This window comes from Hyposmocoma kahamanoa, unplaced genomic scaffold, assembly GCF_003589595.1.
Source record: "Hyposmocoma kahamanoa isolate Upper Pololo Valley unplaced genomic scaffold, ASM358959v1 100021, whole genome shotgun sequence".
Taxonomy (NCBI): domain Eukaryota; kingdom Metazoa; phylum Arthropoda; class Insecta; order Lepidoptera; family Cosmopterigidae; genus Hyposmocoma; species Hyposmocoma kahamanoa.
In genome coordinates, this window is record NW_020653200.1 from 13,756,501 (window position 1) to 13,781,664 (window position 25,164).

A 25,164-nucleotide genomic window follows, 5' to 3' on the forward strand; every position below is an offset into this window, starting at 1 on the left:
TCAAACCATGAAGATTCTATGAAAATTCAAAGAACCTATTGCAATAATACGGCAATTTCATACTTTAACCCCTAATACGAAAGGTTACAGACTGTATGACTCAAACACTAAACAGATAGTTATCAGCAAGGATGTCATGTTTATCGAAAAATGCACGAGTGCAAATAAAATCACACCGGACCCTGAACGAATGTCAAGGCTTAGTACAATGCCTCTATCTTCACAAATAGTGAGTACGAACACAGATGAATGTACTGAGGAGAGAGATAATCCACAGAATGAAATGCAAATGCAAATGCAGGATGTTACTTTATCACCTGATACTTCTTTTGACAGCTGCACGAACAGAGCAAGTGATGATGAAACTTACTGTCCTAATACGAGTGACGATTATGATAGTAATGAAACTTAACTGCCTCCGTGGCCGAACGGTTACCATGCCGGACTGCCACGCAGAGGTCCCAGGTTCGATTCCCGGGCCGGGAGAAATGTTTGTATGGCTTACATTTATTTCTCTCGTGAGTTTGGGTGTAATTTGTGGTTGTCTATGTGTGTGTCCATGGCACCCGCGACACAAGGTTTCCCTAGTGCGGGGCTATGTTGAGTGTGTGCGTTATTTATTCAAAATTTTATTTATTTAAAGCTTTGAGCGGACTATCACTTTCAGATCGCACCAGAGAGGTAATAATTTCATGTGTATTGAAGAGATTATAGATCCACTGACTGTGAAAAAGTCGAGCACCAATTCAAAAAATTGGAAAGACGCGGTGGATGAGGAGTACGAATCCTTAATGTCAAACAATACTTGGGGACTTACAAGTCTACCTGCTAAGCGCGCCTTACCATGTAAATGGGTGTTCAAGACAAAAACCAATGAAAAGGTTGACATAGTAGAGTATAAAGCACGACTGGTAATAAAAAGTTGCTCACAGAAGTAAGGAGTCGACTTCTTAAGTTTATTCACCGGTTGTGAGACTTGCTTCTCTGCGGTACTTGTTTGCATTGGCGGCAAAATACGATTTACACATAGGTATGTGTAATGGACGCTGTATCAGCTTTCCTCCAAGGAGACATAGACGAGGAGGTTTATATGGTCCAACCTACGATGTATGAGACAGGTGATCAAGTATGTTTATTAAAAAAATCTTTGTACGTATTTAAAAAGGCAGCCAGACAGTGGAATAAGAAACTTGATTTTTTATTGAAGGCCATGGGTCTTTTGCAATCAAAATTAGTTCCTTGCATTTATCAAAAGATTGAAAACAAGGAGAATATGTTATTTATGGCCATTTATATTGATGACTTGTAGAAATTCACAAATAATCAAATGTCTAATGTCTAAATGTCAAAGCTTCATTAAATAACAGCTGAACAAACATTTTAAAATAAAAGATCTTGGTAATGTATGTTATTGCCTTGGCATACATGTGACAAGAGATAGAAAGGAAGGTGTCATATATTTAGACCAAGGAAAGTACATACAAGAGGTAACTTCATAAGTATGGAATAACAGATTGCAAAACCGTCAAGTTTCCTATTGATATGGGTTCAAAGCTTGTAGAAAATTGTCAAGAAACAAAGAATGTGTTAAGTGATATACTTTATCAAGAAATTACAGGTTGTTTACTGTATGTATTGCAAGTTACGAGGCCAGACATAAGCTTAGTTATTAACACGTTAAGCAAATTTAATAACAAGCCTGAAATGCAACATTGGATCGCTCTGAAGCATATAATGCGGTATCTGAAAGGAACACAGGATTACAAGCTTTGTTACAAGTGCAATCCTGATGAAATCATGCCGCACGGTTACTGTGATGCCGACTGGGCAAGTTCGAAGGATGACAAGACGCTCCTGCAAAGGTTATACTTTCTTGTTTCAGGGTGGAGCCATCAGTTGGAACTCTAAGCGCTAGCCTACCGTAACTCTGTCGACTACAGAGGCAGAATATATGTCGCTGTTTTCGTGTGTGCAAGAAGCTTTATGGCTAAAGCAACTAAATGAGAATTTTTGGCCACAAATGAGGAATGAAGCCATGATCATCTACAGTGACAACCAGTGTAGTATAAAAGTTAGAGGTACTGATGGTTATCATCCTAGAACAAAACGCAGTGAAGTGAGACATCACTTTGTACGCGACAACGTACAGAGAGGCGTTATTGAAGTCCGCTACATTCAGACTGGTTTGATGGTAGCAGACGTGCTTGCTAAGGCTACGTCGTATCTGAAGCTGGCCTTCTGTTGATGATGGGGATACGTTTAAGGGAGGATGTTGGAGCGTAAACATACTCCTTGTTCGAAGCACGATGACTTTTGTTTCACGCGTAAAATATAATTCTCTCATAACTGTCTTCTCTATCAAACTGCACTTTCTGTTTTCTTAATATTTCTACTTCTATATTATATTCGCGTTAACATTGCTAGTTCGTATTATTTCCCACAACTTGGGTGCTGAAAACACATTATAATAATCATCATATAAATCAATCATCATCATCATCATATTACAAATCAAACTTTTGATTTCATGCCTCATTTAATATACTGATTTGCGCAGCTTGGCTGTACGTTTGAGTTTTATTCATATTTCATATTTTTCACTATGAAACAGTTCACCAAAACTTAGGTCGGCTACAAAACTAAAAGAATATTATTACCTCGGAAATTTCACAGTAGTACTAACAGTGAAAAGAAAGACAAAGTGTTGTTATATAAAGGTTTACGAACTTACCTCAAAGTGATCTTCACAACAATAAATAGTGTAAACTTTGAAGTATCTCACGTTTACTTCACGACACAACTTTTTTCGCAATTTTGTCTAATATGAACAAATATCTTGTTTGGGTTATTTATTGAACCATTCTCGTATGTATGAATAAAGCACTTTCTGTGTTCCATGGCTGTGTTATATTTGATATTTTGTCTCCCGGCAGCGAAATTAAAAGTTGCAAAGATAGTAAAGTTATGTTTACAAACGTTGAAGTGACATTTAATTATTTCTTTGCATTTTTACTTTGCATTACGCACGGACAAACCATTATAGAGCCCCTGATGACGTCATTGAATGTCAAATAAAGTTCAATACTATTCTTTGAAAAATATGAATAATCTCAGCATAATATTGACAAATACATAGAAAATATTAATCAGCAACCTTATTCCTCGAAATGGATTTCGAAAAAAAATGAACAATACCCATTATCGAACGACTATGTCGAGCAAACCACAAGGCGGCTGCCGTGAAACGGTAAATTGTCGTTACGATCTAGTGGGAACAGCTAGACACGACAGTCGTTCAACGATAAAATAATCATCCCCAACACAGCCACGACAGATAGTCGTGATATGGGAACAGGCTAGCGCGACAGTCGTCCAACGATAAATAAAACGTCACGACGTAATGCCAACGCGCCCTAAGGGTTTAAATGTAACTACTTAGTCAGTTAAGTGTTATGCTAAGTCGTACCTCGTCGTCTCTGACGTCTTTAAGTGTGTAAGACACAACTGTGACGCCCATGTTGATCAGATCGCTTGAAGCCACCTCAAAGACCTGTAACAGGTGGTGTGTGTAGTTAGTAGTCTTAGTGAAAGGAAAAAAAGAGATACTAACAAATACACACACACAACCTGTAACGAAGATTTTATAATGAACTGAATTAAACAGACATAATTATTTAGCTTGTTTTTTACTTCCCATACAAAGAATCAGTAATTTTACCAACTATATAGCTTATAGAAGAACGAAGGCAATTGCTCTATTCTAGTTAGAATCCACACTGACCTTTTTAGAGAATATCTTTCTGTCCTTGTAAATCTCTTCAACTGTCATGGAGCCCATGATAGCTCGCTGGTGTCCTTCAAGGGTCTCAAGGGCTATATTCTGAATCTCCTGCTCAGATTTTCCCAGAAACACTTCGCAAGCTGACATCAACATCTCTGCATTTTGACCTTGGATCTTGACCTAATAAAGCCAATGAGTGAGAGTTTATAATAGATATGTATTAGTAATACTATAAGTACTTAAGTCGAATCTTTAACCTTTGCATGTAATAAATAACATTAAAAAAATCATGAAATATTTTTTTTATTACAAATTTAACAAATTACAACACAAATAATAATAGACATACACATAGGGCGCACTACAAGTTTCCGGAACTGGCCACTTACATAAACAATATTTAAAAAGTAATTGCATCATTTCAAAATAGAACTCTTTGGCTTTAAAATACAGTTTGTTTCATCTGACTGTCACTTGTTCTTACATTGTGGCGTCATTTTAGAAATTGATAGTCTACATCACCATGGATTTAACTCTTAAACATTTTCGTAGTATGATTTTCTACGACTATGTGTAATTGAACAGCTCTGCGGAGCTTCCTTCGGCTTCAAACTGCTTTTGGCGATGAAGCACCATGCAACACGACTATTTATAGCTGGTTTGCAGAATTCAAACGCGGTCGTGTGAAGCACAGTGACGAATTTCGTGATGGTCGCCCGTCCACTGCTGTGAATAACAAAAACTACGATGCTGTGCGCCGTATGATCAAAACAAACAGGCATGTGACATACCATGAGTCAAATACAATAAATACTACACAAACATTTGGATGTGAAAAAGCTGTGCTCTCGGTGGATCTCACACAATTTGACTGAGGCCTAAAAAACGGATCGCGTCACTTGGTGCAAATGTTATGCTTACCAGATTCAAAGAAAGTCGTCAAATTTGGTGTGGGACACAATAACAGGTGACGAAACATGGATTTATAGTAATGATCCCAAAACAAAGCAGCAATCGAGCGTATGGGTCTTTCGAGATGAGCCGAAAACAACCAAATAGCGCGCGTGCAAAGTGCCTCTAAGCGGATGATTGCTTCTTTTTTTATCATCTTGCACTACGATAATGCCAGTTCTCACAAGACCAGACAGACAAATGAATTTTTGACGATGGACACCGTTGACCTTATGAGCGTACAGTCCCGACCTGGCACCTTGTGACTTTTATTTATTTCCAAAAATGAAGAACCAGTTACGCGGTCAACGATTTTCATTACCTGAAGAGGCTATAAAAATATGTTTCAGTGATTGTCAAGGAGGAGTGGCATAAATGTTTTCAAAATTGGTTCATTCGTATGAAAAAGTGCATTAACGCTAACGGACAATAGTTTGAGAAACAATAAATTCATTTCTAACCATTTTTAGTATTTTTTTGTTATTCATTCCGGAAACTCAAAGTGCGTTCCACGTACGTACACAATATTACTTTTAAACACCGATAAAAGCCTCTATTATTCGGGCTGAAGCACTAGGTATTATTTTATTTGAAATATAAATTAATAAATGTTTGACACGTATCATCCATGACGACTTAATGTACTTCAATAATATATTATTATGACATGATATGAGTATTATTATGACAGCAGTAATTTGCTTTCCAGAGAGTGTAAAGATCCTAGCTTGCATCGTCGAACAATATACACACACACACCTAACAGTAGAATTCGAGTCACGCCCATGGGCTATTGTAATCTATATTTACGTTCTGTGTCAACATAGCGTCTAGTAGATATGTAGCGTAGTGATGATATCATACCTGCGCGATGCCCGTCACAGAGATAGGGACGCCCTGACTCGTGTACACAGTTGGCGATTCCACCTGCAGCGTCATGGTGTTCAGTGATATCCTCTGAACTTGCTGGATACAAGGCCAGACAAAGGTGCGCCCCCCCGGAACTAGCAGGGGTTTGGAGTAGCAACATCCTGAAATAAATTTAGTAACAAAAAATTACTACAACAAAAATACAAAAACTGTCAAAACTGTGAGCTGCTACATGATTTTGTGGCTTTACGATTTTCATAATCACATGATTAAATAAAATTACATTTTTTTCACATTTTTCTACAATATCAACAACTGAGTACGAATCCGTAATATATACGAGTATATATATATATATATATATAAATTTTTATTTTATTTTATTTTATTTGCATGGCTGCAAATCCTTCTTACACTTGACTCATGATGATGATATATGTGGCCATCATTTGACGACCTCGTCGCCATCGCTGAGGTCCCGGGTTCGATCCCCGGCCGTGTCAGTGTAGAAAAACAAACCTTTCTATTTTGTCTCGAGTCCAGTGGTACCGTCGTTGTTTCCGATTTCCATAACACAAGTGCTTTAGCTACTAACTTTGTTGGGATCAGAGCAACATATGTGATGTTGTCTGATATTTATTTATTTATTTTATGAAGATAATTTTAGTAATTCTATCTTACACCTAGTTTTCATCATTTCATATAAGTACTTTAGGCTTGAATAAATTTCAGAAAAACACAAAAAAGGTCCATCAACAATGTTAAAATCTTTATTAAAAAAACATTTACGTAACATCACACAATATACAATGTAGAAACAGACAAGTGAGGCACAGCAATGAGAATAAAAATTCGCTAGGCTTCTAAATTAAGGCAATTAGTATGACTAGTCCCTAATTGATGACTACAGCTACAGCTTTTAATAGTTTCACTTGTTTTTTTGATATTTGTACAATGCGCACACACTCGCAAGTACTAGGGAAACCCAGTATCGCGGGTGCCATGGAAACACACATAGACAACCACAAATTACACCCAAACTCATGAGAGAAATAAATGTAGGCCTTATAAATATTTCTCCCAGCCCGGGAATCGAACCTGGGACACCGGGTGACAGGCCAGTATGGTAACCGTTCAGCTACGGAGGCATTAAATATGTAGATAGGCATGAACTTGAGCATGTCCTTTTCTTGAAACTTAAATTATATACTATATTATTATAAATAATTTCCCATATGCAAATCGTAAGGCCCAATAATAGATGACAGGTAAAGACCTTTCTAGGCTCAACTCACACTGGCGCAGAGTCGATGCATCGCGAAGCGTTATGTTTTTCGCCTATAGCATATTCATCTCTATTTTGCCATTATTAAGGTACAAATTTGTGTTATGCAAATATGGAGTCGCATGTCGACTCTACGTCAATATCCACATTTTTGCACTTTAAGATAGTTTTTTGACAAACAATGATAATATAGTTATTTGAAACATAATGATAATTTCGGCTGAAAGATGTTCACTGCTAAACATAATGCCACTCTCAAAAATCGCCTGAATGTTATTTGTAACTTTATGTAATTTATAACTTTACATTATTATTTTATCTATACAACCTGACACTTGATAAGTGACATCATTCAATAAGCCATCCACAAACAAAGAATTTGATAACAGTGCGGGATGCACTGTATATGCAAAACTTAAAATTGCACCATGGTTTTATTCCACTCTTATAATAAATACAGTGTATTACTCACCTAATTCCTTTGCATAGATTTCATTTTATTTTTACTGTTTTTGTAATTTTGTAAGAACAGAAAATGTATTTATAATTCTTGGAATATAAATAACATACACAATCCCATATTGGGTCAGCTAAATTGGCTATGATATGAAGCTTTCTTCTTAGGTAACGTGTTAAGCAGAGCCAACTAATAAATACCTACCTACCTAATAAACTTCTTGATTTAACAGAGATATACTACAAGTGTATTTAAATCTCTACTGCAAGGATATACTTTCATTTCACAGCATTGCAATATATTGTGTGGCTTAATTCACATAGAATCTACTACACGTTTAGGATACTTATAAAAAATAAAGTTGTCACCTCAAGAAAGATGAATTGTTGTGATTTTTCACTATAATTCCCTAACAACAACAAGCACAACAGCAAAAATTTTGATTTTGTAAGTAAATTTTATAGCAAACTAGCAGAAACACAAGATAAAACCTTTAGGTGCCATTTTCGAAAAAGTATGATCTTGTTGGTTGACATGTTATTGCTCTTCAGCATCTATCTCTCATTTCTGTATATTTGTATTATTGGATCGATTTTATAATTTTTTTTTAATAATTTGCTTCCTTCACAACACAAATAGGGGAAAAATATGACAAAAAAGTTATCCTTATAGCTTGTTTCAGAACTCCACGTTATTGTGATGTCATTATCTCTTTAAAACAACATTGTGAGATATACCACCACTTATATTGTAGGAGATTAATAAGTTTATATATGTATATAAAGATATCTTATCATGAAACCCAATTGATACCAAGCCTACCTCCTCGAATAAATCTCCTATACAATTGATTATAGATACAAGTTTAGAAATAAAATGCAAATAATTCTTTCTGTAATGGTAAAATGGTAGGATAGTCAAAACTTTATTATCTTGATTAATGTGCAAAGATATTCGCGTTGCTATAATAAGTTATTTGTTAGTCAATCACCGGAGCAGAGGCACCAAAATGTATTTATGGTAGCACTATGTATATGTAATAAGTAAATGTGTTTAAGGTTTGGCGCCAGCAAGTCGGCATAAAACAACACTACAGACAGATAAATAAATTATAATCAATTCAACCACCAAACGCCATCACCAAAAGAAACAAATGAAAACGGCTCCTCCTATTGAATTGTTTCATATAATTGAGCAAGGGATAAAAATAATCTTTAGGTACTCACCAGAAACCACAAGTGCTTCATTTGGGCCACAGGTAACGAAACCCCATTGAGACATCGTGAATGAAGACCAACAACTATCTAGGTCTGAAGGAAATAAATTAGTAGTAAACAAAAACTATAAAATTCCTATATAAAACTCACAAAATCGGCTTCATACAGAAATGGAGGGGCGAACACCACAGATTAAATGCAAATGAAGCGAACGCCGCGCAAAGTTTGATGTTACCATTACTATGACATAGGAAACGTGCAAAATATTTTAAAAGCCATCGATGTCTCGTTATAGTGTTGTTAAAAAAATACAGAAAAACTTATGCCTTTTTCTGTTTACTTTAAACTGACTTGGCACCGACTATAATTCTTCGCAATTTATATTGATTATGATTTTACATAATGACTGATTCGCTGACAGATTTCTTACCACAGAATGACCGCTCATTATTTTTTGCATATTGCTCCGTTTCGGCTACAACTTCTCGAGTCTGAAGTCGCTTTCTTGCTATCGGCGACGACGACATTATGATTTATAGTCAGTTTTTTCTACAAACCACACTAAGTGTATCTACAAGTGAAACTGAAATCGAATTATCCTTTGTTTTTATTATTGCTATTGTAAGCACATAACACCGGATTCCATGCATTTGCTTTCACGATTAAACTTAAACGGCCTATAGTGACATTCGGCCGACAGTACTTACTGCTTAAATATCTTGAGCTCAATTTTGTGGTTAGTATTGCTTTGTGACAGGTGTTATACTTTGGCCGACTTCAGCGCGTGATTGTTTTTTACAGCTCGGATGTGTTCTTTCGCACGGCCGACTATCGTTCGGTTGGTCTGCCCGATGTACAAGCTTCCACAACTTCGTGTACTTTTAGACACTAGGAAGAAGAAATTGATTTTTAGCGAATATAACAGAATTCATATAAAGGGGAAAATAATTATTACGAAGAATTTTCTTAGATAGGTACCTGCCTATTTCATTCATTAGGTACCACATACAAGAAAAAGCTGGTTGTCGCCTTTCGGCGATTTAGGACCACAATGAGAAATAGCAACATCTTCAAATAACCACTTCTACTATAGACCACTTCTTGAAATTACCATTTCTTTAAATACTAATGCTACAAAAGAACACTTCTTGATACGGTCACTTTTTGATAAGGTCACTTCTTGAAATAGCTATTTTTGTTTTGACCACTTTCACAATTCAATATGTTTCGGCTTCGGAACATTACCACAAGTTTGACGATGGACCCTTAAGTATGTACATATATACATTAGGTATTGCATACTATCGGCCGGGGGGGTAAAATCCCTCCATCCATCGTAACTGGATTTCGCAACCATTAGACAAAAACAGGCAAATAAAACATTTCAAACATTTCACCGTCATTTTTAGCTTAGATAAATATCTGGGCATTGTCCTAAATTGGCGAAAGGGTCTGGAAATAGTAAAAAACCAATTTATAATTAAAAAATGAAATGGTCAATTAAAGAAGTCGTCAATTCAAGAAGTGGTCAATTCAAGAAATGGTCAATTTGAGAAGTAACCACAATTAAAAAGGAGCTTTTAAATTGTGGTTACTTCTCCTTGTGGCCCTAAACCGACGAAAAGGGTTGTCGTACCAAAATTTGTACTTAGAGGCAGTCGAAGCAATCACTCACGCTAAACCAGGCTGCGCAGCTGGCATCCGATATAGCTGGTATGATATACAAACATTGATTTGTTGGTAGGTCAATGTATGCAAAGCTTATTTTGAAATAACGGGATTAACATAGTAGGCAGGATATTCTACTACAGCGAAACGTTGCATCTTTTATTTGAAAAATTGCGTGGCACACAACCTACGGAGGTGCAACTGAGTAGCATAATCACATAATTTTTTACGATCCAGGTTTGTTTGGTTTGTTAAGGCCAGGGACTGTCACCGCTGCTTCTTGCTCCAGGGGGCATGGCGATCAAACATTGCCTGGGACACATCATTTCTCCCTTCCGAAGTTTTGAGATGGAACGAATGGTTCAAAGAACTTTCAAATGTGTCATTCATGATAGTCCCACGTTAATCTATTATACAAAATGGTGAACCTCTATAGAGAGCTGTATGTGTTTGCTGATGCGAGCACGCTTGCTTATGCTTGCCAGTATAGCGAGAATATCACCTTAAAACTAATATCAATCCCGACGCTTAAAAAAAACAAGCCGCCGTACCTTGCTAAAATTATTGAATAGTCGCAGCAGAAAAAACAACAATACATACATTAGACATTAAAATACGGACACAAAACATTATTCGTACATAAAACATCGTGGTATCTGGACTTGTCAAAGGCATTCGACCTAGTTTCATATAAGATTCAATGGCACAAGCTGGATAGTAAGACTGGTCCACCATGCGAGTTGACTGCAATTTTAAAATTCTGGTACAGCCACCAAAACAATACAGTGAGTGGGAGGGTCCTCAATCGGATGTGTACAGGTTGGAGTGTGGAGTTAGCCAGGGGGGTTTGAGTTCGCCGCGGCTCTTCAACTTGTACATGGACGTGATGATGGGTGAGCTCAGGAGCACCAGAATTGGTTGTCATATTGATGGAGTTTGCTTTAATCATATATGTTACGCTGATGACATGGGGCGTTTGAGCCCATATATTGGCGCCCTGCGCAGGCTGCAAAAGATTTGTGAGTCTTATGCGGTGGCTCATGGGCTCAGATACAATGCGCTGAAGAATGAGTGCATGGTATTTAAAGCAGGTACTAAAACATATACCATAGTGCATTCCATTGATCGCGGCACTCCTCTAAAGCAGACAAAAAATTTAAGTATCTGGGTCACTGGGTCACCGAGGACCTATGCGATAATGCCGATGTGGAAAGGGAGCGCAGAGCGCTGGCTGTCCGTTGCAATATGTTGGCTCGAAGGTTTGCACGATGTACAGGTGAAGTAAAGGTAAAACTTTTTAAAGCATATTGCCAGTCTTTTTACACGTGCAGCCTGCGGGTCAGTTACACGCGGCGGACATATGGAGCACTGCGCAACCAGTACAACAATGCGTTCAGGATGCGGTTCCGACTTCCACCTTTCTGTAGCGCGTCAACCATGTTTGCTAAGAAACACGTACACGATTTCTACTTTATCATGCGAAAGCGTAGTGCATCGCTACTCCGTCGCATGCGTCTCAGTACGAACAGCATCCTGAGCACATTGGTGGAAAGATTGGAGTCCCCAATGCTGGGGCGGTAAATGCGCTTGCACACTGCTGCCAATGCGTAGCCAGTTGTCCTGACATTGGCTGGTTTTATTTCATTATTTTAAACCGAACACTAGCTTAAGTATTTTTCTTTACTAACAAATATTATGGATGAATGTAAGTCTGAAATAAATGGATTATTATTATTACTATTATTATTATAGTGGACAGTTATCTGTCCATAATATTAATAATAAGATAACTGTGAAGATAACGAGAACTGTTCTTAGTTGCTTGAAGTGATGCATAAACGTTAAAACAATTTCAAATATAAAACGATCAGATATATTAACTAAACAGTTATTTATGTCGTATTTTGTTTTACTCGACATGTTGTGACACTGACACGAACCAGTCCGTGGTCCTTATTCATGAGATTACGCAGTGGTGAGTCGACAGAAACTGTGCGCCAAAGTCATGGCAATCCGATCACTCAGACGGCTGCGGGCGAAGGCGGCGTCGGCGAGCAACTACCCTCGTTTGCTTCATTTTTATTAAAGTCATACGTAGGATTGTACACTACACTAACAACGTCACTTTTCTCATCCACACTAACCACTGACGTTGTATCTATCACTGTATTCCATTGGGGGGTACCCCGACCATCCACTATCTATAACGATTGAAATTCGAGTGACGACCAATCTCGAAAGCTTCATGTATTTCCGCGGAATGAAATGCTTTTTTCTCAGTACGAACACTTTATCAAAACCAATATAGTGTGCCGAATCCGAATGAGTGTTCTGTCATTGCAAAGCCCCGGTTGTCCCGGTTCTTCATACTACGTATGTGTTCCGTCAGTCATGTGGATATGTTCCGGCCGGTCTCTCCTCTGTAATTCTTGCCACAGTAGCAGGGAATCTTATATACCCCGGGAACATTCAATGGCTCCTTATCCTTCGATGAACGTACCAACTGTCTACGCTGCACGTGAGGGCGGAGAATCGTCTTAATGCTATGTCAGAGACGCTTCCGATATACTTACCTTACATTATCGTAACGAACAATATAGGGCGCTTGTTACGCCGAAGATATGAAGAACCATGGATTGGTTCGGAACATGTTGAGTAAAAAAAAATCGACTTAGATACGTGAGTGATCCGTTAGTTTAGTTAATATTAACGCTAAATTGCTATCCGGTCAGTTCTTATATAGTGCTATCTTTAAAACTGCAGGGTGTTCCCAATGTTGGCGGAGGAAGCAGGAACAGTATTTTGAGACTGTGCATTGGTTCACAGGCACTGTTTCGTTTACCCATATTTTTCCCAGATGACTGATTAAGATCAAGATTAAACCCACCATCTCGACTACGAGTTAAATTCCATCACGTCGCAAGTATTGGGACCGAGGAATACCTACTCACCCGAGTATGTTGACAACAAATCGCTTCGAACGATTTTTTGTGTCTGTGCGTAAATTTGTATATTTTTTTAATGACGTCATTGCGACTAGAAGACTTAGGTCAAGGCGGTAGGTGACTCGGTGTAAACAGCAAATGGAGGTGCAGTTGCTCGGTGTAATCAACTGCACCTCTAGTAGTAGTCTGCCGGAGCTGAGGCAGCAATCGACTGAAGTTGACTCTGTGTAATTACGCCAAAATCCCATACCTCATTATCTATTTATTGTACATATAATAGAAAATAAAATATTTCGTAATTTATGTGAAATCTTACCAATATTTTCCTTCTTTTAGCTTATTGGCGGCGCCTTTTTTAGGATTTCCTAAGCATCACTTCCGTGGAAATAATATATATAACAATTATGGCGATCGTAGCCAATATCCAGTTTCTCGTCTTTTGCTATTAAATTTCTATAAATAATAATAAATAATAAAACTTATGGTGAATTTATGATCGCTAATACCACGTTTGGAATTACACCTCTCCAGTTTTTGGGAATGGTCAAGTTTATCTTAATCATTGCCAATAAATACCACTAATGCTGTTAATGGTTATAGTACAAAGTACTCTTTGTTCAAGTCAAGCTTTGTGTGGATATGACTTATTCTTTGTTATTCCAATTTCTATACAATGGCTTCTTATATGTCTCACGATGATTCTGTCAATATCGGGATTATTATTATTTCCTTAATGGCGGCCAATTGGGCCAGTGTCAGTTAAAAAAAGATATATATTTGCATTGACGTACAATAAGTCAATGTATATTTGTCTTGATTTTGACTACATTGTTTGAACCATATTTTTTTAAATCCTCTAAGGTTTGAACTATGAAATAGAAAAAAAAATTAAGTGCTCCCTGCTACTTCACCATTCTATTCATGAATTTGAACAAATTTATTGAAGTGGTAACCCTATAGTTTACGTTCCGTTATGAACAGAATTTCTTTTAAATCCTTTTATTTTAAACATTCTGCACAATGATTTTAAAAAATATTTTAGGAAAATATATACCACTTCTTTTTGTTTTTACATTTGTAAAATATTTATCCAAGATTGTTGAATCTTCGGTGCACCCTGTGAGTAACATTTGTGTTTATGCTTCGATATATCGTTGACACATTTTTGATATCACTGTCCTTCGCCGGCTCTCAAACTTCACCATACCATATGCAATGTCCACTATAAAACTTTACCTCGTATTATGGGAAATATAAACACATTCGATGATTTGCAACTTTTCGCTGTAACTTTTTGTGTCGATATCGTAAAGTAAAAATTACATATGAGCATTTCTCCTCTTACTCGAGATAAGCAAACACTTAGTTCCTTGTCTTGATATTTGATTTCTTCGACTAAATAAAATACAAAGAATTAAAAAAATGTTTATAGCCGTCAAGGCATTGAAAACTACAATATAGTATCTTATACGACCAGAGATCAAACAGTAAAAACAATACCTAATTTTACCTCTATTGTTCTCTAATTATTATTGAAAATGGATTAATATTTTTTTAAGTATATTGGGAAGAGTTTTTACAAAAAGGGCAACCTTCTAATAAATTGACGGACGCCATGCATGCTTTATTGAGCGAAGTACTGATCGGTACAATTAATTTAAAATCATACGTTACTTTAATTTCTTTTCTTATAATATCATAATTTGAATTTACTACTTTTCTTACTATTTTTATTAGATTGTAACATTATGAACGTTGCCGTATGATATTCTTGGAAGCAAATGTACCTATTAAGATTGTCCTTAGGCGTCACATACAAAGATGTTGTCATGTTTTGTGAAATTGATATTTACTATATAGCTGCAGACTTTGGAAATATTAAAAGGAAACCTAAATTGTTTGAAACAGGTAATATTTACTTTTTGTTATTGATGATTGTTACGTCCATCAGTTGGATTTCGTGACATCGTATGTGTCCGTTTTATTTACGCCTTAATTCTGCAAACATTTTGTCTTAATGTCTCGACAGGGTTACAAAATTACCAGTGCACATATTTATTGAATATACGTACTGATTCAACACTCTGTTGGCTACGTAACATACGTTAGTTACAATATTATCAAGTGAAGAGAGTATATAAAATTAGTGCTTATTGTTTTCATTCGATGCCAAAATTAAATTGTTTCAGGATATGAAGATGTTTTGACACACTACAAGATGTTAATGCCAGGTAATCTTTTTGTTTAAATTTTTTTTTGTTTGGTTAATATGAATTTTCTTTAAAAATTAAATTGATTACAATTTTTTAAGTGAAATATATTTTATGTAGCTCGTCCACACACACAGATCCAAACAGCTAATCTGCCACCATTAATTGAAGGGGCGCTTGTGACAAAAACTAAAAGCTGAGAAAATAATGTTCATAAAAATGCAATTAAAGAAAACTCTACTTTTCTTCTATGGTAACTTCATACATTATTCATGCATGAAACAATAAAAATAGTCGGCGTTTTCAAGTAATGGTGGCAATAATACACAATAATGAATATCAATCACAAGATTTGTTGTACCCATTAAGATGTTTGCAAATAGATAGTAAACATATTCTTCTGAACGTCACCCCCTAAAGTGTAGAGAACAATTTATTGGTATGCCTTACAATGAATTAAAAATCCTTGATAAACTCTACATCAGTTGTTACAATTAAAATGATTTTTTTGTTTAAAGAGTGCTATCACTGCGACTGCAATAGTTTTCCGTAATAGTTTATAGAATTCATTCACTGTTATGAAGCCTTTGATAACACCCATTAGTTTCTGTCACAATTACAGTTATTTTTTGGCAGTGTTCTGCCCAATTTGTTTTAGTTTTAAATTGATAAAAATTATTACAGTGTGCCTGTTGAATATAAAAATATCTTTATTCTGTGCCAAAATTGATTGCTTTCCTGCTCAATCTTGTAATTGTTGTGAACTTCTTCATGTTACATTTATTGGTCGTTCGTATTTTGCTTAATCTAGCTAGACATTAATGATACCTTGTTTTGTTTTTATAAATGTTCTTTTTAAGTGTTTCCCTAATTGTATGATAACACAGTGTATTTATATCATCATCATTTATTCATTCAGTCATTTTAAATCTTACCTGAGCTTGATAGCTATAGACGAACTCATAAGTTATTAACATTAAACGAGATTTTTTTCTTAATAACAGGTCACATCTTTTGGGGCTAGATTTCGGCATAGCTACTAAGGTAAGAATGATTTGTATTTCAACATTTAATTTTTCCACCCATTCAGAATAACTATCAAAAATACTTAAATAATTTGTCTATTTTCGCTACACTTGAGAGTATGGTGGATGTTTTTCACTTCTAGACGGAATGGAAAAGGATGCGTATTTGTAGTTGTGCCAGCACCGTGAGCACCGTATATAAAATTAACTTTTAAAATTTTATACAAACAGCTAGAGTTTTATGAGCGATTTGTATACAAATTTATATGGTTATGCTCTAGCAACGCATTCTATGCTAGCATCTTCATTGATTCTAATACATCATTGATTACATACGAGACCGTTGCGATTCGCGAGAAACTAGCATTTATTGGATGTGAAACTGAAATATTGAAAATTTCCGGCTATGCTGAGAAACATTTCCAATGCCAATTCTCATTACTCAATGGCCGGCTACTGTCGTAACACAAGTCTTTACATTGTCCGAGATGGCGTATCTTGACCGTCCTAATCTATGGTGCACAAGCGTACACAAATTTGTAATATCATAGAACTGATAGATTTAAATATTGTTAGATGGCACTAGAACTAAAATTGTCGAGGAAGATGATAAATCAGTTAACTTGTACAAGGAAACGTTTGTTGCGAGCATCTCCTAATTTTTTTCCTAATAAGTCGTAGTATATAACTACCACTCATTAGGAAAAAAGTTAGGAGATGAGGTTGACAACTTCTATAGGATTGTGTACGATTTGTTTGGGTGGGTATAGTGGAAGAATAATGGTGGAACGTCTTGGAACTCGTACGTCCCATTTCAGGTATTTTCGATCACGTATGTGAGAATTATCGGAGTGATGTCTCTAACATCAAGTTTTTGTAAAACATGGTCCTATATATTTTACGCGCAATTTCTACAACATCGCACGCGTGACTCTGAGCAGGTTCCCATAAGAATTACCCTGACAATACGATGGAACAACTCCACGGAAGTAACTTATATCGATATTCATTATTTGTATTCATTATTTCTCAATAACGAATGAAAACCATGAATTCCCAATAACGAATGTCATGTGAATTTAACGTGCTTTCACGTTTTTTTATTAAAAAATAGTCAGGACAAGTCCTGAACAATTTTAAACGATGGGTGTTGCTTTTTTTAATGATTCTGAAGGATTTATGGTTGTCTATGCGTGTGTCCATGGCACCCGCGACACAGGGTTTCCCTAGTGCGGGTCTATGAGTATGTGCGTTATAAAAATAAAATAAAATATATATTCTTGTGATTCTGATTCTGTAATCGTATACGTTATAGAACCAGACACGGTTTCAGAACCAATTTAATAAGAATATGTTTCAATTATACTAAGAAAGAGAATTCTGCATTCCGCTGGAAAATATAGACAAGAAAGCTATCATGGGTACAAAAAATATGATTAAGTATCTTTACGCTCAATAAATTGAACTATTTATTTACAAAGACTATTTATTATTTAAAGCTTGAGTAAAAAATAACAAGTGACAAAATATGCAGACCCTTCAGTAACCGAATCCACCAAATTAATGAAAATAATTATTTTGTGCAATACTCGGACATACGCCAGTTATTATTAAGTTTTCGAGTTCAATATTGAACATAAGGCCTATTTATCTTCATAACTTTATCTTTATCAGTAACTTTTTGGGAGGACTGGTATAGGTAAGACGTGCTTTAGTCTGTTAAGCTGGGTATATTATTATTTTTAAATGCGCTTGCGCTAAATAACACAATCAATACAATTTTGTTCCTTATAATTTTATGACAAGAATAAAATTTTAGGTAAATATAAACAAATATGAATTATAGTTATTCAGTACGTAAGCAACTTTTATACGCATGATGAACTGGACTTATGGACGTGTAACGCGTTATTGTTGGCAAAAGATGATAAAGTTTTCGCAATAACTGCTTAATAATTATCAAGTGCGCGAATCGATGTGAGTCGTCGCCGAGGGGTCTCCAGGAGGCGAGGGAGGCGTTGTTGGAGGTGCGGGGTAGCGAGGGACGCCACGGCACCGCGCAAGTCGCCGCCCGTATCGACCGCCCCGGATGTGCATTGCAATGCCGTCGGAGAGATCAGCCGACCCACCTACTCGCGGAACACCACGACCGCGTTTAGATCTAAAACTCAAATGCATGATATAAATCATCGAAATTACAAAAATTGCACATTTAGTTTTTGACAACATAGAGTCTGCTGGTGGAAAGATGAATCTCTTTTGCGCCCAGAGCTGAAATTTAATATTGGTTGATTACTTATTTGCTTTATTATTTACTGGAACTTATTTTTTAATTTCACATAAGTATCAATTATATGGTACTTACCATATTTAATTATTAGGAACCCGTAAATTTCTCATGGTGACGAATTATTTTATAGAACTCTACTTTCTTCAAGTTACAAAAATTGTTTCATCCAAAATTGTGTACGATAGATTGATAGTATACGATTTATGATAATAATAATATGATTAGTTAAATTTATGCATGGAGAATTCCCCGCCGGAACTGTCGGAGGGAGTATCTATTTCCGACAGTAGCCGGTCAATGACTCTGATCCGGAACCATAGCTGAGCGGTTGGCTAGGGTGCAGCCCATAACAATTGACACTCATCTTCTTCGACAACACGTCGCACTTCTGTAGCACAGAAGGTATATAACGCACTCATATGATAAAACTTTTACGAAATACTGTTTTCACAGCTTCGAGTACGAACCATTTTCTCATTTTATTTTTTTATTTACGGAAATTCGTATATTTACTTATTATTAGAGAAGTACTGAGCTGCCCGTAATTGAATAGAAATAGAAAGTCGTATCTGGTAGTCATAGAGGCAATGTAAATATTTTAAAGATTTACATGAGAACAGCTCATTACATTTGGCAGCTACGGATATATGTAATTTCACCAGAAAGATTACAAATTTTGTTACTGCCTTTCCCTCAAAATTTGAAATACTATTGTCTGTCTTGCCTTGCTTCCTTCAATGTTTTGTATGTGAATAATATCATTCCATAACAACCGTCGTCCGGACAACTATTCCATCTTTTGGACACAGAAATTGTGCTTCAGTGCAGTATTTGTTAAAACGTCGGCAACTGTGTTTTTTCGTGTTCAAGTATATCACCTCGATAACTTTTTTAGAGTTTCCCGTATAACAGCTTATAATTATAGAGTATGTCTACGTGTCTTGTCGCTGGTGTTGGTGGATTAGTGACCCCGCCATGTCAAACTGTCTCCTTCGGACTGATGTACTCTACCTTTCCCGCAGGCTACGCTCGTTTGTTTCTATCCACTCCATGATACTGCAGCTGACAATTTTTAACACAATATTTAGCCTGTCAACAATGTTCCCTTAGTGGTCAGTATCTAAGTAGAGTGTAGTATTCTAAGAGTCGTATTCTAGAACTCTACTCAACGCCATTTTTTAAAGTACCTATTAATCATCTTTGGTTGCACTCTTTTCATTACAATCCAGCATGCCTACACATAACAGTTGGAGAACTGGCATTAAAGTTCATGGAGAGACCGACGTTAGGTAATATGCGATGGTGTGTGGACTACGCTGTCACATTTGGTGTCGCCGGATACGTGGAGAAGTACAAAAATGTTGAGTTTAATTAATTATGTTCCCCAAAAATTAAGTGATAAAGTAAATAAAACCAATCCAGGAATTCAAACTTATATCAAGCTTTTACTCCTTATTGATAATTGTCCGTAATGACTAGGGTTGGTGTTCTCTGTTTGTGCAGAGTGCTCTATTTGTTCCAGATGGAAAACAGCATTGCTTTCCGGATTGTGTAATAAGGAGAACTAGCACAATCCCAGAGCAGGAGACAAAATCTTATCTCTTTCGAATTTGCTACATTAAAGACACTTCTTTTGCGTCGCAAACCGCATTCCAATCATACGGGTCGTCTCTCTTACCGTTGTCAATAGTAGGTATTTTAAAATATTCTCATTGATTATGCGATAATATTTGTATATGATAATATTGATGATAATATTATTGTTGATGATAAATTATGATTATATGATAATATTATTTATACACGTATTACGACAACCAGGCGCTAGTAGTCCATTATAGTTTCTTAAACAATTTAGCACGCAAAAAAACTACGCGCACTTCTGAGTAAAATGCGTTTAAGACAAACAGTTCTTGGAAAGGTCTAACGGCCGCGGTGTCGTTCCCGGCGCCACGTCTTTCTCTTTCTTATCGGCTGCAGCAGCTGCATAATGCGCTATCGTCATTGCCACTACCGATGTTTATGCAATGCACAACTTGTAGGTCTCATCCTTCAGTTTCTTTTTATAAAATTGATTTCTTAAGCTAAATTTTTTTTTGGACAATAAGAAGTTATTGTGAAGTCTGTGTTAAAGTATTTACTAAATGCTTCGTCAATTTCGGGTTTGTCTACTTATTCAACTTTGCCGCATCCAGTTTATCAATTTATAAACCTATAGCTCTGTTTGGTTACTGCGGGTATTTGCACTGCATACTGATTTTGTTTAAGCACAAGATATGTTGCGTTCATAGAAATCAACGTTTCATATCTGTTCCACAACATACATGTAGACCTTTTTTTAAATCGTGCTTCATTTGAATTGACATGCCATGATGATTATGATTTTGTTGAACAGAATGAACATTCTGAAAACAAGGTAAGAAGTAAAATACAAATTAAAAGGAAAAGAAATTTATTTTGTTATCAAACAAACGTGAAAAATATTTTTAAGTCAAATAATCTACTTTGGAACAATGCTATTTCTAAGGTAATAAGTAGAGTTATTTGTTGTGCCCTTATCCTTTCATCATCATCGTAACTCCAGCCGAAAGACGTCCACTGCTGGACATAGACGTCCCCCAAGGGTCGCCACAACGACCCTATCATTTAAATTAAGGTTAATAAATTGCTCTTTCGCCATTAAACATTAACGTCAGCCCCCGTATCATGGCTACGCATGATAGTCGCGACGCGCGCGATAAAATTGAAATAAGCGCGCGCTATTATACAGATAATCTGATTGAGACAGCTCAATCAGATTTAATTTAGATGGCCAATAGCGCGCGCTTACTTCAGTTTTATCGCGTGAGTCGGGACTGTCATGCGTAGCCATGCTACGGGGGCAGTTCTAACAAACGGGGCCCCAATTGAGGACGATGAGTTCGATGCTAAAGCATCTAAAGATATACCTGAAAATGATCTCATAACGAGTAGTGACAAGATATCAGAAAATAATGTTGATAAATTTGCTGAAGTGCTTGGCAGAAGCTTTAGCGAGTGATGTCAAACAGATAGTGGGCTATATTTCTGGTAGATTGCAAGAAAATTGTAAAACATTTTGAAATGCGTCGAGTGCATAAACTCTTTAGACACGGTCCAGAAAATGAGATTTCACAAATAAATTTCAATCAAAGACATGATATTTGTCTTTTGTTACACACAAGGTATGTTCATCTCCAATCTGAACACAAAAATAAAATGTTAAAAAAAAAATTCAAAAGCGTTCAAAAAAATTGTAAGAGTTTAGTTGATGTATTTGGCATGTAAATTTGCAGATACGTATATGTAGGCTATTTTTAATGGTGAACGTAGCCATAAGAAAAGTGAGTGAGAGAATGAAGAGAAAGAACGGTGGTGGGAAAGGAAGGAGACGGCAGACGGAAGAGAGATTTTTGGTTTTACACGTGTGCCTCATGTTTTTTGTTAAAATATTATACGAAAATAAAAAGGTAAAAAAAAAATAAAAAGTTCTTACAGGTTTACTTATTTTACGATGTTATTACGGCGAAGAACATCCCACATAATCCTAAAAACGTATATTTTTAAAAATAGATTTTTTGAAATTCTGTGTTTTTTTCATATACAGGCAAGAAATGATACGTACTATTACGTACGTAACAAATCTGTATAAATGCGTTTTCCAACTACAACACAATCAGTCATCTATCAAATCGATGACTTTACTTACTGCCTAGAATATTCGTACCTGCACTTATAATCTATGACCGAAGTTCTTGTGTATTTATCGCACTCGCTACAGAAAAAAATTACTATCTCTATCTTCAATTGGCAATTGTTGTCTAATATAGTAATAACGTAAATATTTTTGCTACGTTACGCGCGGTATGTGATTCCTTGTGTTTTATTTACTTTAAAATGTTAATTAGTGCATTTCCTAAATACAAATGAAGGCATTTTTTCTTAAAATTTGAGTAAAATTTCGCAATTCTATAAATGTCAGATCATTGATTGTAAGGTCGGTCTTTTGACTGAGATTTGAACGTTCGTGGATGCTAGCAACACATCTGCCGGTTTTTTGTATATGAGATCATTGGTTGGACTTGATAAAAAAAGTATTTGTAAACTATTTTCAGAGTCAATAAATGTTTAATTTTACAGTAACACGTATCATTAGCGTTAGGGTGTTGCTGCGAGGATAAAATCGACTGTTTTAAATTTTTTTTAATATATAATAGACACACGTTTGGCCACAATCTCACCTGATGTTAAGCGACGATGTGACTGATGATGGGACGCGTTTGCCTAAAAAATGCCTATTCACTCTAGCTTTGAATAGCCCCAAATTGTACTTTTCGGGAAATACAGATAGAGAGCATTCCAATCCTTTGCCGTACGCGTCAGAAAGGAGGAAGCAAAGCGCTTAGTGCCAATAGGCGGAATATCAACGACAAAGAATGGAGTGCTCTGGACCTTCTAGTCGACCGAAGGAGGAACGGTGAAGGTGGAACTAAATTGAAAAGTTCCTGCGGACACTCCCCGAAATATATCCGATAGAAAACCGACAAGCAGGTTACTTTTCTGCGACTGTCGAAATTTTGTAGCTTCGACTCCACAAGAAAATTGTTGTTAATAAGTCTTTTTGCTTTTCGCTCCACTGAGTCCAAGGCAGCTAACTGGTAATGGGCAGAGCCGTCCCAAAGGTGGCAGCAGTACTCCCATACTTCGATCGAACTTGACTTTACATAGATTTAAAAGTTGTTCAGGTGTGAAGTACCGCTTGACTTTGTAAAGTATGCCTAGTTTTCTGGCAGCAGTTTTTGCCACGCACTCGATGTATCGCGCAAAGTTGAGGTTGGATGGTAAGTCCAGACCAAGTAGCTCAAGGTGGTCCCTTATCGGCATGGATAAATCTCGGAAAGTCGGAGTAAGGTGTAGGGGACTCCGTTTTGATGTGAAGGGACATGCCTGTGTTTTAGCCGCAATAAAACCTGACCCTGTTCATATCTCCACAGTCGGAAGCCGCTTTCAGGCCCAGGTTCAACCGGGTGACCATCGCCTCTCGTTAAACCTGATCTCTTTGCTGTTGTCTCGGGCGTCTGGCACATAACTCGCTACCACTGTGCTGTCGTCTGGGCACCCAAAGATACCGGGCATCAGCAGCAGGTCGTTGATATGCAGCAAGACTAGAGTGGCGGAGAGGACAGATCCCTGAGGTACATCGGCATTTATACTACGAGGAGCAGACGAGTAATCGTCTACAACTACACGGATTGACCTATCCTTCAATAAATCGCCTAACCATGTGCAAATGTGCAAAAGCCAACAGGAACTCCGTAAGCTGGAAGCTTGTTTAATGAGCTATTTGTGCCAAACCCTATCAAGGGCCTTTGATATGTCGAGAGACACGTCATGCGATTTACCGCGTTTCTCTACAGCCTCGCCCCATAAATGTATAATAGTATAGGTCTCGTCCCGACTAGAGACATCCGATCACTGTCTGGTGAAATCTGTATCTGTCTACTCCCCACCCGATCTCAGTACGAGAGGTACTAGGGGGACGTGGCGATACAAGTCAGCAGATTGGGATGCGATGCGGCATTTCTTTGGGTCTTGTCCCTGGCGGCAGCTGTGCTTCTCTTCTGACGATCCGATGTGCTGCGTGTCTGCCGTCTCTGAGGTGATTATTCGGGCTATAGAATACTTTATTCCGTATTTCGAAGTCTCCTCCAGCGGCATAGCTCGCCCTTGGTTTAACGCTGAGTGTGCTTCTGCGGAAACTCAAAAGCAATCTGCGTACCAGGCTTGAGCTGATGCTCGAGATCGCAAAGCACCGGAAACCCTCTGCCTGAAGAAAGCCTTTAATAAAGCCGCTAGATCCTGCAAAAGCGATACGGAAAGTTCGCTTCGGACATATTAGTCGTATTGGGGCCAGGTTAGCTTCATACCCATGAAGGAGTAAAGCATTCTGGTCGTTCTCTAAATCGGTTGAAGCGAATTTCTGCGGGTCATCCCTTCCGCTTTTAATGAGAGCTGATGGATCGCTGGCTCACACCGCTGAAGAGAAAGCAAATCTTTTTGTTTCTCTTTTTGCTTCCAACTCCCGTCTTGACGCTACTTTGCAAACCCCACCTAAACTACCTCGCAGTGACTCTGAAATGCCCGAGATCACTATCCGTCGAAAAGAGGTGTTAAAAACTTTACGCAAATTAGACGTCAACAAAGCCAGTGGCCCTGACGGAATCCCAGCGATTGTCCTGCGGAACTGTGCACCCGAGTTATCTCCGACGTTGACTCACCTGTATCGCCTCTCTATGAGTTCTGGACAGTGTTGGGCGTTAATCAATTAAATTTCAATCAATAATTCAATCAGATTAAAAAATCAATTCAATTGAAATCAAATTGACAAATAACAAATTGATTTAATTGCAATTGATTTTAATTGCAATTGATTTTAATTGCAATTGA

General features: G+C 37.0%; 1 protein-coding gene and 1 long non-coding RNA gene across 6 annotated transcripts in view; one reads left to right on the plus strand and one right to left on the minus strand.

Annotated features, from left to right (window-relative positions):
• The window catches only part of LOC113228962 (flotillin-1), a 42,727-nt gene extending 33,985 nt beyond the window's left edge, over positions 1 to 8,742 (minus strand). For all 3 annotated transcript variants that reach the window (XR_003310379.1, XM_026462513.1, XM_026462445.1), the window contains exons 1-4: positions 8,571 to 8,742; positions 5,597 to 5,763; positions 3,782 to 3,961; positions 3,467 to 3,550 (exon numbers count right to left, since the gene is read on the minus strand). Coding sequence is in view for 2 of the 3 variants with exons in the window: in XM_026462513.1 (XP_026318298.1) it covers positions 3,467 to 3,550; positions 3,782 to 3,961; positions 5,597 to 5,763; positions 8,571 to 8,625 (486 nt within the window). In the remaining variant the exon portion in view is untranslated. The remainder of the gene's footprint in view (positions 1 to 3,466; positions 3,551 to 3,781; positions 3,962 to 5,596; positions 5,764 to 8,570) is intronic.
• Positions 8,743 to 14,783: 6,041 nt separating this feature from the next.
• Positions 14,784 to 25,164, plus strand: part of LOC113227505 — a 71,322-nt gene continuing 60,941 nt past the window's right edge. The window contains exons 1-4 of one of the 3 annotated variants that reach the window (XR_003310207.1): positions 14,784 to 14,820; positions 14,912 to 15,082; positions 15,364 to 15,405; positions 16,389 to 16,428. This is a non-coding gene — a long non-coding RNA (uncharacterized LOC113227505). Of the gene's footprint in view, positions 15,083 to 15,363; positions 15,406 to 16,388; positions 16,429 to 25,164 lie in introns of all 3 variants that reach the window. The other 2 variants (XR_003310208.1, XR_003310206.1) reach the window with 2 other exon arrangements.